The sequence below is a fragment of the Nyctibius grandis genome, chromosome 27 (genome assembly GCF_013368605.1).
Source record: "Nyctibius grandis isolate bNycGra1 chromosome 27, bNycGra1.pri, whole genome shotgun sequence".
NCBI lineage: Eukaryota > Metazoa > Chordata > Aves > Nyctibiiformes > Nyctibiidae > Nyctibius > Nyctibius grandis.
Genome location: NC_090684.1, coordinates 388,990 through 405,416, shown reverse-complemented (window position 1 = coordinate 405,416; position 16,427 = coordinate 388,990). Strand labels below are relative to the sequence as shown.

The following is a 16,427-nucleotide window of genomic DNA, read 5'->3' as shown; positions in this document are numbered from 1 at the left end:
TACCGCGGGGCGGGCCCGGGGGGCGCAGGGCCGCGGCTGCCGGCTGTGGCGGCGGCGGTCGAGCAGAGCCCTTCGTACCGCCGGGCGCGCAGGCCCGTAAATAGACTTTATTTCCACGGCATTTGTCACGCGTCGTAAACCACCTCACCGGTTACACGCGCGGGCGTGAAGGCGGCTGCGGGTGGGCTGGCGTCGCCGCTCCGGTGGGGCGTGGGCGCCGCGACACGGCGGCCCCGGCCTGGCACGCGGGAGGGCCTCGGCCCTCGCGCCCCGCTCACCGTGCGAGGACAGCGCAGCGTCCCTCCAGCCTCGGCCCGCGCAGGCCCAGGCCGCCGCGCCAGCGGGCGGGGGTGGCTCGGCACGACCAAACATCTAGACAAATTATCTGATTGACTCAGATGAAAAAAATATTAAAGAAAAATTATTTCTAAAATCTGAGATGCTAATTCTGTTTTAGTCCAAGTAATGTAAACATTTAAGGAAGTGCAGGCCTTTGCTCATGGGAGACCTGCACACACGAGTGAAGTTACACAGACACTCAGATGCACGATCCACAGTCTTGTTCTGCTTTGCTCCGCTCCGTTGCCCTTCCATATCATTCCATAGTCTTCACTGGATCCTGGCAGCAGTTTACACTTGCTTTGCTTCAGAAAGCTCAAATCTATCCTTTCAAAGTGAATACATTTCAAAGCACAACAAAAATGTATCCCTCCTCAAGAAAAAATATCTATTCCTCTTTTTAGTTTCCATCCTGTTGTAAATTAACTGCAAGTGCTTAGCTGCTGGTACTTCTATATTCTTCTTTACTTTAAAACTTTAGTTGATGAAGAATGTGCAGGTAGTGCCTGAGCTGCAAATATCGTGCAACAGCTTTTGATGTATTTATTTGGATGGCAACCTTACTGGGATGAGCACTCAAGGCATATCAGAAGGACTTCACAAATCTGTAACAGATCTATAAAACATATCTAAATATTCCATGCTGGGGGTGGATTCCTTGGTCCTTTAGGTTTTGAAAATCGATTTGCAAAGCCTGGGAAGAAAGTAATTTTTTTAATGCAACAAATTCTGTATGTTATAGATGTTGATTATGTAATTGCTTAAGATAATACGGTATTTGAAAATACTTGTAATCTCAGTTCTTTCCCAAACTTTAAGATATGGTAGACTTAAAGCAACATCCTGTAGTTGTAAGTCAACTAGTGCAAAAAGAGTCTGTCAATGTGTCTATACGACAAATACTGTCATTATAGCATGGATATCAAGATAACTAGATTTTATGCCAGATTTAATCAATGACTCCTATGTAGTAGAAGAATTTAAAAAGGAAAACATGCTATTTCTCCTCTGTCCTATTACACAACATATGGCAGCAGCCTAGTGGCAGCGCTACAGCTTTGTCTCTGTCTTCCACTGTCTCTGTCGCCACATAAAGGCTTTCAGGAAAGCCAAATACACGCTTCAGACTCTTCACACACCGAGAAATATTTGTCAGAGTAGGTGTCAGGGTTTGTGTTTTCCACCCTTACCTGTTCTTTAAACAGTTTGTGAATAAAGTTGTAAATGTGTAAAAGATAATAAGCATTATTTGTAATGTTTGTAATTTGTTAGCATTCAACCTGCATTTAGACTTTCAAAAAACAGATACTTCCTACACCAAAACACAAAGAGAAAAACATACCAAAGTTAAGGAAAGCCCTCGAATGGTTTGACGGGGCAGATTCTGATGGTTTTGTCAGTGAAGACGGACTACAGAAGCCTAGAAATAAAAAATGAGACTGAAGCAGTTAGTCACTGTGGTAATTCCCTGAAGAGCTGGACGCGGACACACCTACGGGAAAGCACGTACTGCCACACGCCCGGTGACACTGGGCACGGGTGCTGCTTCGGCACAGGACAAAGTTAAGTACTTCCCACACCAGCAGAGCCTGAACGCCACACAGTTTTGACATTATTTGCTCACAGCAGGGAGAAAGCGTACTACTGCAGCGCAATCCACTGGGAAAATGTTTGATCTGAAGTGCTTTAAACAGCTTTTATCAGTCCTATTTTCAAGATAAGCATTTTAATTTTAAATCAAAGGGAACTTAATGAGAAACTCCTTAATTATGCTCCAAATAGACTTGGCAGAAGCCAGGATGGGGCTCACATTCCCCACAGCACCCCTATCCCCTGTTTTTAGAGTATTTGTCCCACAATACTGGTTTGAATGACCTGAAGGATTTGGCAATTTGGGTACGCTGGACTGTCCCCAAGGTACCCAAAAGGCATTACAAGGGCACCACAGCATCCTTGTGATACTCCTGAAACAACTATAACTATCCAGGTGAGACGGCACTGCGCTCGCCAGCGCAGCTCTGCACGTCCTGCTCCAACGCAGGCAGACATGCAGGGCGTTTCACGTTTGACAAGTTCAGGTTCTTGAAAATTCAGTCCCACATATTTCTTTATATACTTGCTTAAAGCCATCAGGAAGATGCACATTAGCCTGAAAGACTTACTCTTTCTCACATTTTTCAATATTTTCAAGCTCTGTAGAAAAAGAAAAGAGAGGAGGGCTTGTTGGAAAAAAGTGTAGCAAGCAGTAGATCAGCTACTATGGTAAAGGGAACTCACTGATAAATACACACGTGTCACATCTCATTAGAAATATCGTGCCCAGCAGCCGAGACTGAAATGTGGACTTCTGCCGTTCACTTTGTCTCTGTTTTTTTTCTAGCCAACCCAAACGCCTCCAGTTTCCATTATTATTTCTATTTTCCTCAAATGCTTCTCTGCTCAACCCTGAAGTACAATTGCTCATGAGGATTTTTAACTAGGGCCACAAGAAGAGGAGACTAGTGATGAGCAGAGCCTGTCCCACCCGGGAATTCAGAGTCCACTCGAGCAACTTTTCCCAAGAGGACCCGGCACTGCGGTTCAGCCTGTGCTACTCTGTTCCTAGTGCAGACAGTGGTTTTGGTTGCAGTTCTACAACAGAATATTTTTATTAGTCTTGTTCCCTTGCCCTAAGTATGAGCGGTCTCAAAGCAGGCAATTTTCACAAGGTTGGCTATGAGAAAGCAGCAATAGTTGTAGCTAGAACGATCTCTTCTTCTCACCCCCTCTGTTTTCAGTAGCTTCTGTTTTGTCTTGCTGCTTTTACCTTGCTTCTCCTGAAGCATTTCGTAGGCTCCTGTGACGATGTTTCGGCAGCATTGCTCTCCACGCCCAGAGGACTCATCGCAGGATTCCTTGCAGCAGGCTGCAGACCTGGGAACGTACATCAGAACATTTTCAGCAGCCATTCAAGAATCCTCACGCTCTTTTCTAACAAGTGCTTTGTTGTTGCTTTTCGTTTCCTCTAATGCAGCAGTTCTGGAAATTTCCAGCAGGTCCCCTGGTTGTGTTTATTTCCTTTATATCTGTTGAACTCTCCTGCAGTTGAGTCCTGAAGCACCACCATTGGTAATGCTTTGAACAAGCGGGCCGCGATCTCCTCAGCTATCTACAGGCTTAGGTGTAAGTATAAAATCTCAGTTACACGCTGAGAAAATAACTCATCGCTTACTTGCTGCATCAGCAAGAACAAATGACTCCGGGGTTCTTTCAGGAAGCGGGGGAGGAGAGTTAGAGCGATCCCGGGTTGTCTCTAAGAAAGCAAAGATAAAAGAGTCCGTTACCTAGCTTTAAATATACATATATATATATATATATATCTCAGCTCACTGAGAGGTCCACAGCACTCTAACGAGCATATGTCAACCGTCTCAAAGGAAACACACAACACGCAGCAAAAGATGCGACAACCCTTAGCCTGAGGAGGCTGCAAGGAACATCACCGTGTACAGGGTGAGGCAGGGGCTGATTAGGAAATATAAAACTACCTGTTCACTTGGTTGCAGAACCGTCTAGTTCTGTTTAGAACTATTTAGTTGCAGAACTATTTAGCAGCACAAAATTTCCATTGGACTGAGCACAGATTCTAAAGACATTTACTAAGTATGGTAAAGCAGGTTCAGTGAAAAACAGACCTTATTTCCAAAGATAGTTTATCTAGCATTAAACTTATACCTGTTTGTGGGCTCCGAAGCTTTACACTCTGAAAACCAAAAAAAAAAAAAAGGAAGGTATTTTAAATTCCCACAACCAAATGTCGTTCTCTCGCACACAAGCAAGCCAGAGAAGAGGAGGAAATGGTGTTACATGTAAACACCCTCCCTCACACGCCTCCACGCTCATGTAATGGAAGGTAGACTTACGCCTTATTGTTTCACTTTACAAAGCTATAATTTAACAATGGGACGATCAAGAGATGCCTAAATTCTGTTCAGCCCCTGCCTGTCCTGCAGGGCGGTGTGAACCTCAACGGTTTGTTATCCTTCTCTAAAAGAGGGACAATATTTTACTACCTGATATGGTATTCAGGACCCCAAAAAATAATGTTTGGAGTAAAGCAATGATAAGTAGGAGCCTGACTGAGACCACATCTTCCTCCCGGTCCTGAACCCTGCAATAACTTATGGCAAGTACACAGTGCCAAAACTAGGGTCTTTCTCACGGAAGGAAACATGACAAGGACACTGGCGTAGTGATGGTGATGAAGAAGAGACAAAAAGCCACTTTCTTACCTTACACGGTCTCAGTCTCACTGAGTCATTAAACGCCTCTGAGTGGGACTCACCACACCACTCCAAAGAGGTTCCAATATTTGTATTTCTGGCTGGAAGCTGAAAATCAGAAGTGGCCAGAGGAAATTGTCCTAGAAACAATTGAACACAAGAGAGGTCACTTCCCATCCCGGGCAGCCGGAGCAGAGGCACTGCCGGATGCCGCGACACCGCACAGACGTGGGAAGAGCCCTCAGAGCACTTCTCGGCCCCTGCTTCGCTAAATGCACTTACCAGGTTCACTGGCCACGATGAAGGACTCGGGGGTTCGCTCGGGCAGGGGCGGAGGGTCGTCATCATCTGGCTGCGGCAGGGCGGCTAATTGGGGAGACACGGGCAGATTACCTGCGCGGCACGGCACAGCAGAACGACCGTCCGGGCACCAGGGATGGTGGCTAAACACCTCTAAACTGTAGTTAAAAATCCAAATAGCGCCCAGCACCAATTCACCGGCCCCTGGCTACGTGGCCCCACGGGCAGGCTGCCAGCCGTGTCGGCAGCGTCGTTCCCATTGCACGGGGGAAATGGCGAGCGCACCCCAGCACAGAGCCGGGCTCACGGCTGTGCCACTGCTGCGTGGCTTGTGCTGCAGCTCCCAGAACCTTCCGAGGGTCTCTAGCATCTAGATAACGAGCACTTTTGTGACACTAAATGCTGAAGGGCCTGAGCAGGACAAAGCTTAGCAAACGCCAAAGCTGCGGGCAACGGGAAATGTCCGACCGGGCCAGGACTGACCAGACCAAGGAATAATTCTACCTGCTTCATATGGCGGGTGCTGGTTTTAAGGCTACAGATCTGGGCAAAACACTAATGCTGAAGTCCTGGTTCTCTCGGTCCCAGTGGGATGCCAGCAGAAAGGAGTGGTTTTTGACATGGAAACTAGATCCTCAGAGAAAACCATTTCTGGGAGCTTTCTGAATGCTTCTTGGAGCACCCTGTTTTCAGAACTGGTCAGCACCTATCCCTGCCCTCCCGTGAGCGCCGTGCCGAGGCGACACAGCAGGGCAGAGCAGCTGTGTAATGCGAAACCCCAAATCGTGCTGTTCTAAAAATTCTTGTTTATTTTTATGGGAAAAATTGAAGGCAGGATGAAACGAGTGTGAGGATGGAACCAGTTGCTCTCTCAGCTCCCCTGGGAACAGCCCTGCCCGGACGCCGAAAGGCAGCACTCGCTGCTCCAGCGTGACCAAGCCCAGCTCGTCGCAGCGCGGCACCACTTACCTGGGGAGGGTCTCCGCTCGTTCAGCAGGGCAGCGTGGTGGGACCCAGGCCGCGGTGGTGGGGAGCTGGCCGCGGCAGGCTGCCGGGATGGGAGAAGGGCATCCTGCCCCTCCACAGAGCACTCAGGGTCATCTGGAGAGAGTGGAGAGAAGTAGGGGTCTTCTGCTGAGCAGAAGTCAGGGTCAGGGCACTGCCCGCGGTTCCTGCAGCTTGAGGGGCCATCCACATCTCGGCTCGAGTGGTTCAGCTCGGCAGGGGAAAATCCGTCCTGCTCCTCCACCTGAAAGCTCGAGTAACAGGCATTTGGCAACTGTGAACGCAGAACAGGCTTTGCATCCCCTCCGTGCCATTCCCAGCCTTCTCCCCGCTGCGCCAGCACGAAGGGGGTCGATGCGGTCCGTGTCAGAGGCGCCCTGCCCCGGGGCCCTCTCCTGCCGGCTCCCTGCGGTCCCAGGTCCAGCAGCAGCTGCTCGGGAGAGCTGCCGTGGAACTCCAAGCTGCGGCGCTTCTGAAGGGCGTCCCCAGCTCCCCGCTGCTCCGCGGCTGCCTTCCTGCAGCTGATGAAGTTCAAAGTGCCGAAGGAGACGGCCTGTCTGATGGGAGGGACCCCACGTCCAGAGCTGCCGCGTTCTCCCGTGGCACACGGCGATGTCGGGGGTGCTTGGCTTTGTACCACCAGAGAAAGACCTCGATGCGCATCCCGTTCCTCTGGCTCTGAGCTGCAATAAAGCACCGTGACGTGAAGCCAAAGCCACCTGTACTCAGAAATCTCCGTCAGCCTCCCAACAAGGCCCCACAGCATCGCTCCTAAGAGCAGATCCAGGAACGTGGAGCCCGGTTCAGCCTCAAGCAAGGAGCACGAGGAAGGACTGTGCACCCTGGTGCCCCATTTGCCTTTTTTTTATACTGCCCTGGGATGGGTTTCCGTTCGTATGCGAAACGCTGTGTAAGCGCAATGTGAAACAGACCCGAGGGCAGAAGAGGGGGACCCGTAATGGCATACAGGGCACCCAGTCTCAGGGACACATCCGTGAGAAGAGCAGGCATCAAGTTAGGAACAAACGTGAGAGTCAAAGCGGGACTCAAGGGAGGCTGCAGGTCCTGCTCACAAATGAAATGCAACGTTCAAACAGAACACAAAGCACACGTTAAAAAATGCATCCTCCTGAAATCGTATGGGTGCCTGCAAATACTAACCCAGGGGATACTTGTGCTATGGCCTTACCAGGTTAGTAATCTCAGAGAATAAATATCTTCCACTGGAGTCACAAGTGGCTTGGCTACAGGATGCCTTGTTTGTACCTAGTGAAAGAAGAGGTTAGAAAACAAGAGTGAGGAGGAAGAATGCAAAGAACACAAACATGCTATTTCAGGAGTTAGAATTGAGCATTTAATTTGGAATTAAATGCAATTAAATAATTACTAATGCAGTTTGGAAATGACAAACACCAACTTGAAAACACCAAGCTGGAGCTGAAAACTGAGGACAGAACCTCCTGAGCAGCCACCCCTATCAGCACCTTTTTGACATGAGAGCAGAGCGAGCCCACAGCATCCAGCTGCTCCAAACATCTGCAACCAGCCCGCGCAGCACCTCTGCCTTCAGGACCCCCGCGGGCGTTCAGCCTGGCAGGTCGGGCGCTGGTGCCATTTGTGACACGTCAGCACGTGACATCCCCCGTGCTCTGGGATGGGCTTTCAGAGGGCAGGGAGGTTTCCGTGGGTGAGAGCAAAGAAAAGCTTAACCATGGACGTGTTGGATGTTCCTGTTTATATGCAACTTCATACCAAGACCACATTGGTTTTCCTCAGATATTTGAAAGACTTTGACATGTTTTTTCACAAGTTTTTTTAGCCTGCCCTCTCCCACAGACAGGCTGCAGTGCTAATTACTTCTCTGGAATACCACCATGCTGCAGACTAACACTTTTAGCTGTACCGCCTGCTGCACCCAAGCTTCCCAACTAGACCGAAACTCACTCTGTTCCTTGCAAGCACTCCATGAAGACAAGTTTCACTGGCACATCCACATGGAAATCAGCCACTACTGTAGAAAGTTGATGCTTTTCTATTCACTCATTACATTAAATTATTATAAAAGTATTTGGAAAATGGTTTTGAGAGCAAAAAGAAAATTTAGCTCTCGCTTGGGGCCAAATCCTGCAACAAGAATTGCACGTTCAGGGAAACAGCTGGATTCTCATGAGTTAACTTGAAAAGAGGCTCAGTTTGGGCATCAAGGCTAGCAGAAAACATGGGGATTCATTCCAGGTCTGCAGAGGAGACCTCAGCAGCAGGAATCCAGATTAGAGCTGGCATGCCCAAGGCTGCAAGAGGCAGCGTGTTTATCCTGGGGATTCTTACCTGGGAAGCAGCAGAATCTGCCTGGGCATCGAGGGCTTTAATCTGCCTTTTGAAGAGCTCAATCACCGCATCATAAACCAGCTCATACTGCTCCTGCGTTCCAGACAGGTAAAACAGACATGAGAGCCAGCACCTGCAGCGCTTGTAAATGGTCACTTGTCACCCAAACCAAGCGTCAGCTCCAGAGAGAAGCTGCCACTTTCCCATCCATTGCAGGGTAAATTCTCAGAAGAGGTAGAAGCCACAGCTTTCAAAGGGTTCAGCCTGAAGCATGTGGGTTTTATTTGGGTGCACAAACAACGCTGTTCTGCCGTGAGCTTCCTCTTCGGTCTGTCTCAGCTGAGAAGGGTTCCCACTTTATTTCCCGGACAGTCCCTTGTTTCACAGCGTAAGTGCGCTAAGCTATTCCAGCTGTCCACAAGGAAATGGTCAGCTACCAAATTCATTTCTGCAAAATCGTTCTTCTGTTCAGAACAGGGCCCTTACAGAACATCTACACGCCCCAGCTCCCAGCAGCACAGCCGCTGTGTTTCCTTACTGGGCAAAAGCTGGGGTCCCGGCGTGGAGAGGACACCAGCTGGCGAAGCCTCCCGAACGTACCTTGGTCTGCACTATGGAAGGCCTTTGCGTGCGCATTTCCTGGATCAGACTGAAAATACTGAAGTTCACTGGAACAATCTTGCAAGAAAGAGAAAAGACGAAAAATTACAGACAGGTCTAATTCCAAGCAGCTTCCAAGTCGTGATGCAGTTTAGAGCAGTGTCTGAAATTCAGGGCTGCTATTGCAAGAATTTTTAACGAAGAACCTGCTTAAAGTGCTATTTTTTATTATGAACCAGCTTGCCTCCTGTCTTGCACTCCACAGAAAATACCCTTTTCATAACAGCATTGGTAACAGCGGTGAATAGCACGAAGGACAGGACACTGATTCCCCAGGTCCATGATCTGGAGGTGCTGCAGAGGGAGCCGTGGGAGGGAGGACTCTGCCCCATCGGTGCAAGCATGGGGGGATGTCCGCATCGGGGTGGGGAGGGGAGCAATGGCACCGGACAGCGCATGGGTGGTGCAGAGCCTGGAGAGGGAGAAGCAGGGTATGGGGCATGGGGCATCAGCGGCTTGGCCACCGCCGTTCTCCAGCTGGGCTGCGGGGAGTTCCCACTCATGGCTGTCGTCTGAAATACATCTGCGAGCAGTCAGAGCGGGGTGAAGGGAAGGTACGGGGAGAGAGAAGGCGAGGGAGAGACGGAGAGATGTGGCTCTGCTGCACGCAGGCGCCGTTGGAGGCTGACACTCACCCCGTCCTTCAGCAGCTTCTGGGTGTAGTCGATGGCACAGATGACTCCTGTCCTCCCGCAGCCGGCACTGCAATGACAGTCACAGCAGGGTCGGTAGCAGAGGTCAGAGGATGGGCGCGCTGCATTTGCTGACAAGGATATGTGAAAGATCCTTGTGACCCTCTGTTCCCCCTGCCCACAGCTCTGCTGCCGGCTGGGAGGCTCGTCCCTGCTCCCGTGAGCAGCTCTCAGTCCTCCTGCGGTGACCAGCCCGCACGTGGCCGTGCCCAGAGCTGGGGGTCCCTTAACTGCACGTGCTGTTGCTGGCCTGCTGCTGCCTGTGTCCCCTCCTGCCCCCCCGCCATGCCAGCTGCCCTCCAAGGGCACCTTTGCCTGAGGACCCCCCCACAAGAGGAGCCTGGCTGCAGGCTTGCGCCGGCTGCCACCCCCTGCGGGTACGCAGCGGGCCGGGGGCCAGGACCCCTTCCCCACTGGCCACCCCCTCGCCCACCTGCAGTGGATGCAGACGGGGACGCTGTCGTCTGGCTGGTAGCAGCGAATCTCGCCAACGAGCTCCAGGATGGGGTCGATGGACGAGGGGATGTCGTGATCCGGCCAGTTTTTATAGTGGAACTGGTGGACGGCGCGGGTTTCCTGCAAGAGAGGAGCGCTGGTGGGGTCTGGGCCGGCATGGTGGGCACAGACAGGGACGCTGGCGCGGCGAGGGGACGCCGGCGTGCGCAGACACCTCCGGCTCCCGTCCGCATCGGTAGGCCAAGGCTGGAGGCGCAGCTGGGAGCTGCTCCTGCTACAAAAGCAGCGTTGCCATTTTATGACCTTCTTGATGGTACCTCTTGGCCTCACTTACCCAAGGTCTGATTTGCCACAACTGACAAACAGCTTCAGAAATTGAGGTTTGAGTTAATTAATTTTTTAGTTACTTTGTTCCTTCAGCTACTGTCAAACTTAAAATAGCAGGTGAGCAGCATAGAATTTTCTGCACAAACTCTGCCATATTTTCATGTGTCATTTATGATAAAGCTAGCCAAGGTGCACGTCCTGCCTTGGCCTTTCCTACTTACCTCATTCAGGGTCACCTTTAAAGTCCTGATCACATACTCATTTTTCTTCTCCTCAGCTTCCTGCAGAACAAGAAGTCAGAGTCACGTTTCCTGCGGGTGACAGGAGTTTCCAGCGCGCGTGGGGTGACGCGGTGCTCGCGGCTGTACTCACGCAGGCGACGGCGAAAGGGCCGCAGAGCAGGGGAGAGCCGTCCGCCTCCGCCCAGTACCGCTCGCACTTCTTCTGTTGTGGAAGGACACGTCGGGTTATTCACCACGGGCCCCCCCACGCTGTCGCCTGTCTCCTGTCTCGCTTTGCCAACCAGGCTCGTGCTGGGAGGAGGCTCGGCTCTTGCTGTCGCCAGCTCCAGCCTCCCCTTCCCCGAGCCATCATTGCTGGTTTTCCCCCCCGATGAGGCTGGCTACACTACTGGGAACCATTCAAGAATCTGCAGCTGGAGACTCAGGGAACAGCTCGTATCCAACAGAAACTCGCTGTCGCTAATGAGATCTAATAAAAATCCGCATCTCTCCGCCCTGCCCTGGCACCATCACGGCAGAGGCCATCTCCGACACGTTACTCACCTTTCCCATTTCAAACTCCATACAAGCCATGACCACAATCTGCAGAAAGAAGGTTCATTAGAAAAGCCTGAACACCAGTTTCTCACCCAGGCAGCAAACTCAAACTCATCACTTCAGGTACTTGTCAGCACTGAGGAGGATCTGCGGGCTGCCTTCCCCAGAGCCCCGGGCTGCTCGGCTGATCAAAGTCGGGACGTCACCCACAGCCCGGGCGCGAGGACCTTTCCCACTCGGAGCCCGAATGCAGAGACAGCCACGAGCAGACTCGTGTCTCAGCACGAGTGTGGAGGAGGCTCACGGGAAGGATGTGGGGCACACACAACATCTGGAGTAAAACCCTGATGCTCCCCCTGTCTGCTTAGTCAAAAAGGACTTCTGTCTGGCTGCACGGCCAACTTTTCTTTTCTTAAAAAAAGAAAGGAATATAAATCTGCACCTTACCAGGACTTCATACTCCCAAATCATCCTCCAAAAGTCAACAACAGTTGTGGGGAGAGGACCCTGCGTTGCAATGTATGCTCTTGGCCCATAGACGCCCTACAACAGCATTCAAATCAGACATGGAGACATCTTTGCATAGTTCACCAGCAGAAATAAAGTCATTCCTCTTTCTGAATCTTACTTCTCTTCAACAAGCTCGCTAAGGGTTTGGAAGGACCTTTATATAGTTAAATTTTAGGCACCTACATTAAATTAAGCTACCAGAAACCAACAGAGTGCAAACCTCCCAAAGGCAGACCCAGGGAGCTGGGCTTGAGGTGAGATCTGCTCCCAGAGACCACCAGTTCTTGCAGCACCTTTGGGAGCTTGGAGGGGATGTTTCAGTGGCTGATCCAGCTCTGCAGTGTGCAGCTGGGCACATCTGCGGCTGTTGGCCAAAGAATGAACCGTCATCCCCTTGTGAAGGTCTGTTCTTCTGCAGACAGGTTACACAGAGCCCTTGGTCACTATGGTGGAGAACGAAGGAAACCTACCTACCTACCTATCTATCTACCTATCTATCTGTCTATCTATCAGAGAAGGGTCATGAGCACAGGAGAGTCCCAAAACACACGGAGCTCCTGATGGAGAACCGGCCAGCGCTGACCTGCCCTGTTGCTCACCACTGCAGCAGGTCTCAGCTGCGCTGTGGTGCAAGGCTTCCTGCCTCTGCACCGGTTTCAGGCGAGGCGATTCTGGCCACAGGCAGTTTTGCACCACCATCACCCACCAAAGGCAGTAACACCGACGAGGAAGTCAGGGCTGTGAGCCACAAACTGTTCCACCACCTGCCCCAGCACATGTCCCTTGCCCTGTAGCCTGGTGCCTCTGTGCTGCAAGGGGGGGTTTGAAGGCTCACTGACTGTACACGTCTTTACACCAGTTACCCTTGACCACAGCTCAGAAACTACTGCATAGTCCTTTCGCTCACCAGAGCCACAGGACCTGCTCCTCCTGGCACAGCTCAACCAGGCAGCACTAACAGCTGCCCCAAACACCTTTGCACAGCAAAACACCATGAAAGCAGCAATACCTTGATGAAGTTGGCATTGATGTAGTGAGAATCTGCATCTGATGTAATCAGGGACAACTCCACTCTGCTGTGGTCAACTGCAGGCACAAAAGCAGAAGCAGCAGCAGTTACTGTTTGTCTGTCGTGGTAGCTGAGCTCCTCAGACTGCAGCCCAAGGTGCTTCGGAGGAGCACATGCATCAGAGAGCTCATCCCAGAGCAGAGGAGTGGCTGTGCAATGCCTCCTCCCGCACCTACCGACTGACAGCCAGAGACAGGCTCTCATGCAAGCAACTATGCAGGCAGATGCTGGAGGATGAGAACAGACTTGAGATGGAAAAAAAAAAGGCTGAATAGGAACATTTGCCATTTCCAACCTACAGGGTAAGATGTCCTTGTATCTGTTCTTCTTGATGTTCTCTGGCTGCTCAGATGCTGCTGTAGGGTAGATTTTATCCGATCTGTACTTTGTTGACTGCCTTTTCAGCTTCTGTGATAAAAGAATGGAACAAATTACAGCAGATGTGCTACATACAACACACGACTAGAGAGTACAAGTGAAGGTCTCTAGAGGTCAGGCTCGCTGCCACAAACCAAGCTCTGCACCATTAATTCTTTCCTGAGTGGCTTTTCTCAAGGTACTCAGAGCAAGAATAGAGACAGAAGCCACCTGAGAGCCCCAGCGCTGGCTTCTGAAGAATGGAAAGCGTGTGCTGCGGCAGTGCCCACAAGAGGCTCGGGCACGCCGGCTTCTGAAGTGAAATGATGCATCTACACAGCACATAAAGCATCGCCCTCACGAATGAATGAGACACGGGGGAATCACTCTCCGTATAAATGGCACCCAGATAAGAGGAGTAACAATGTTAAACCACCTTTAACAAATGATATCAGAAAAGACAGGTAAATCGATTTATTTTTCTCATTTTTTCTTTGGTAAGGACGCTCCCATCTGCAGCTGCAAACAGCGATGCTCGAGCCACTAAAGGAGCACAAGCAATCGGGGCAAAGTAGCTACATGCTCTGATGAAAGAGAAAGGAGAAGGAGCCCTAGGCTAGACCCTTAGGGGTACGAATCTCTCGCCTCTTTCATTTCCAGGATAAAGCTGCAGCACTCCTGGAGAGTTCCTGCCAAAGCACAGAATTTTATTTCACTGACATCAGCTTCTAAATAACACACACTCTTCATTACCATCAACTTTGAAGGCACCACTCTTGCTGTATTCTTTCTTTCATATTTTTTTGCCTACCTAACCACTTTTCTTGACACCAAGGCGTGCTTTTGATTTAAAACAAAAGGCCGTTTCTCTGATCAGTGGCTCTATGGTTTGACACTCCAAAGGGCAAGTCTCCTTTTCCACCGCCCTGGAGCCGTACTTTCACAGCCCTTCTCCTGGACATCACTGCTGGGGACCAGAGAATCGGGCTGACCCAGGAGAACCCTCGGGGTCGTGCGCCTTTGTGAAAGACAATACCACAGGAGTCACATCTCACTGACCGGGGTGGAATGAGTCGGGAAGAAGGTACAGGACGCCCAGGACAGTCCGCGTGTCCAGTCTCTATTAATCAGGAGCACGGGGGCAGGCACAGTGCGATAGAGCAGGATGGTTTTTGTAGGCTACACATCCCTGCAACCTCCTGAGCTCTCTGCGTTGGGCTCATCCTCCCCCACCTCCTTCCAGCCGCCAGGGCGAGCTTCCACGGAAGGGGCATCGCTTAGTACCGCAGCCAGCCTTCACAGAGCTGAGGCTCTGCATTGCCTTGCTTCTCTGTCCCTGCATAAACTGACATAAAACCGCTTGGGAAATGCTACACAGGAGAAAGCAAGCGAGAGCAGCAAGGATCAAACTCCATCTGTGAGACTGCGCAAACAGAAACGGGGGACTTAAAAACCCCTTGTCGTTGACAGTAGCAACACCACAATTTGCGTGTACACACAAAGAGAGGGGAGGCGTTAGGATGGAGAAATAGCAGCGAACATTTCTGCCAGGTTTGGAAGCGCGAGCCATCCCGAGGGCCTGCTGGGGCTTCTGCGCTTGCAGAAGTACCCAGCAGCTCTGGCCGTCCTGAGAAGGTCTCTTCCCAGAGCAAGAGGAAACGCAGGCTTGACCACTTCTACCTGCCCTTTTGGTCAGCAAATTCACTGTACGTTTGGCTGCCAGAACCAGCCTGTGCTCGAGGGCCGCTGCCTCGTGCAACACAGTCCAGCCCAGCCCAGCAGCGAGGGGAAATTCAGCAGCCTGTGACAGCACTTTGTTCCATGGAACAACAGACTGTCGCTGCAGACTCAGATTAATCACTTCCCTCCAACCCAGACACCTGGAAACCAAGCACTAAGCTTTTCCCAAGTGTTTGAAGTGCCAGCCTTCACTGGCACGACGAAGCAGGGCTGGGTCTCGTGGGGGCTCCTACGTAGCCCCTGCACCTTCCCCAGAGGCCACTGCCTGATGCCAGCCTTGTCCAGGGGGGTGGCTCGGGGCCAGTGGTTATTCTGGTGTTCGAGACATCTCAGATCTTACAGATGAACCGGTTTTACCCTTCCCTGTGTCTGCTAAAGCTGTGCAGCGCCTTTGCCTCCCATAGCAGCCCAGACAGCCTGCCAGAGCAGCCCTCCTCCAGCTGACAGAGCAGCCGCTGTCACCAGCCGTCAGCTTTAATTGCAGTCCCAGGCTCACCCCGGCCACTCAGACAGATATGAAGATGTCAGAGAGCTGACATCTCTGGGCACTGCACAGACCTCAACCAGCTGGACATGGCAGAAGAAGGCATCTCTCCGAGCACCCGCTCCCTGCTCTGCAGGTGGTACCAGGGCAGGTGGGGGGTTTCTATTGAAATGAGAGAAGGAAAAGCATCTCAAGTAGCAGCTGGAGATCCCTGACAGGAGCACGTGCCCCACAGATATCACAGACTGCAGTGGGGAGAAGGAGCAGCGGCTCCAGGTTCCTCACTACAGCCCCTGTATCACCAGGCAAAATGAAACTGCGTCCTGACAAGCACATTCGCAAAGCAGAAAACAGGAAGCACTCGGGTAATTATTTAAAAAGCACAGAGTTTTACTTTGAATATAAACTATTAAATTACTCTTCTGTCTTTACATTCCTTTTACCCCAGTTAACTCCTGCATCTCTTTCTGCTGTAAAATTCATAGAAAATCTTATTGTCACATGCAAATCACATCCCCATTGAAGGAGAAGTGACTGAGCGGTTCCCTTAAAATCAACTGAAACACAGAGACGTGTCGTAAGCGAACTTACCAAAAACTCATCCACAAACTCTTCCCGGTTGAGCTTCTTGCCTTGGGCTCTCTCCAGGTTTTGCAGCAGAATTTCCCTTTGGTCCATGTTGCTGGAGACGGAGCGTGGCTGGCCCGCCGAGCCCGGGCACCGACATCTCAAGTGGTGCCGCCGCGGGAAGCACCAGCCCGGAGAGCGCCCGCGGCGGGCTGTGGTTTACTGACTTCATCACAAGCCTTAAAGGAAATTAGTACGTAACAGATATCGTGGCCAAATAACAAAACAAAACGCACACCCCGGGCCCCAGCACCTCCCTGCAAACCACGCGGGCTTCGCGCGCGCCCCGCAGCCGGGCAGGAGCCCCGGCAGGAGCACCCGGCTGCTCCCCCGAGGGTGCTGGGGTGTTGGAGACCAGAGCCAGGGACCTCAACCTCCGAGCGCTCTATGCGCTGTGTCCAGTGTCCCCAGCAGCGCGGCCGTGCTGGGCCAGGATCCGGCGGGGCGGGCGCGGGGGCAGTAGCTGGGGCTGCGCTTCGCTGCCAGGCACCC

At 51.6% G+C, this 16,427-nt stretch overlaps 1 protein-coding gene across 1 annotated transcript; it reads right to left on the bottom strand.

Moving 5' to 3' along the window:
* Positions 1–968: 968 nt before the first annotated feature.
* On the bottom strand, positions 969–15,986 carry PTPN22 (protein tyrosine phosphatase non-receptor type 22). The gene is made up of 21 exons (XM_068419430.1): positions 15,900–15,986; positions 13,027–13,135; positions 12,668–12,744; positions 11,596–11,691; positions 11,155–11,193; positions 10,742–10,813; positions 10,591–10,650; positions 10,020–10,162; positions 9,530–9,596; positions 8,835–8,912; positions 8,235–8,327; positions 7,096–7,172; positions 5,871–6,589; positions 4,884–4,967; positions 4,611–4,741; positions 4,054–4,081; positions 3,551–3,631; positions 3,146–3,252; positions 2,502–2,532; positions 1,682–1,759; positions 969–1,033 (listed from the first exon to the last, which is right to left on the bottom strand). Exons 1-21 carry the CDS (start codon positions 15,984–15,986, stop codon positions 969–971), a joined length of 2,322 nt encoding a protein of 773 aa, XP_068275531.1.
* Positions 15,987–16,427: the final 441 nt, after the last annotated feature.

Excerpts from the sequence above, each read along its gene's own strand:
- PTPN22 (XM_068419430.1), bottom strand. The coding sequence starts at position 15,986 with ATGGACCAAAGGGAAATTCTGCTGCAAAACCTGGAGAGAGCCCAAGGC. Across the intron at positions 3,253-3,550 it reads TGTTCTTGCTGATGCAGCAA|GTCTGCAGCCTGCTGCAAGG; the intron begins GTAAGCGATGAG and ends GTACGTTCCCAG. Across the intron at positions 1,760-2,501 it reads ATTGAAAAATGTGAGAAAGA|GCTTCTGTAGTCCGTCTTCA; the intron begins GTAAGTCTTTCA and ends TTTTATTTCTAG.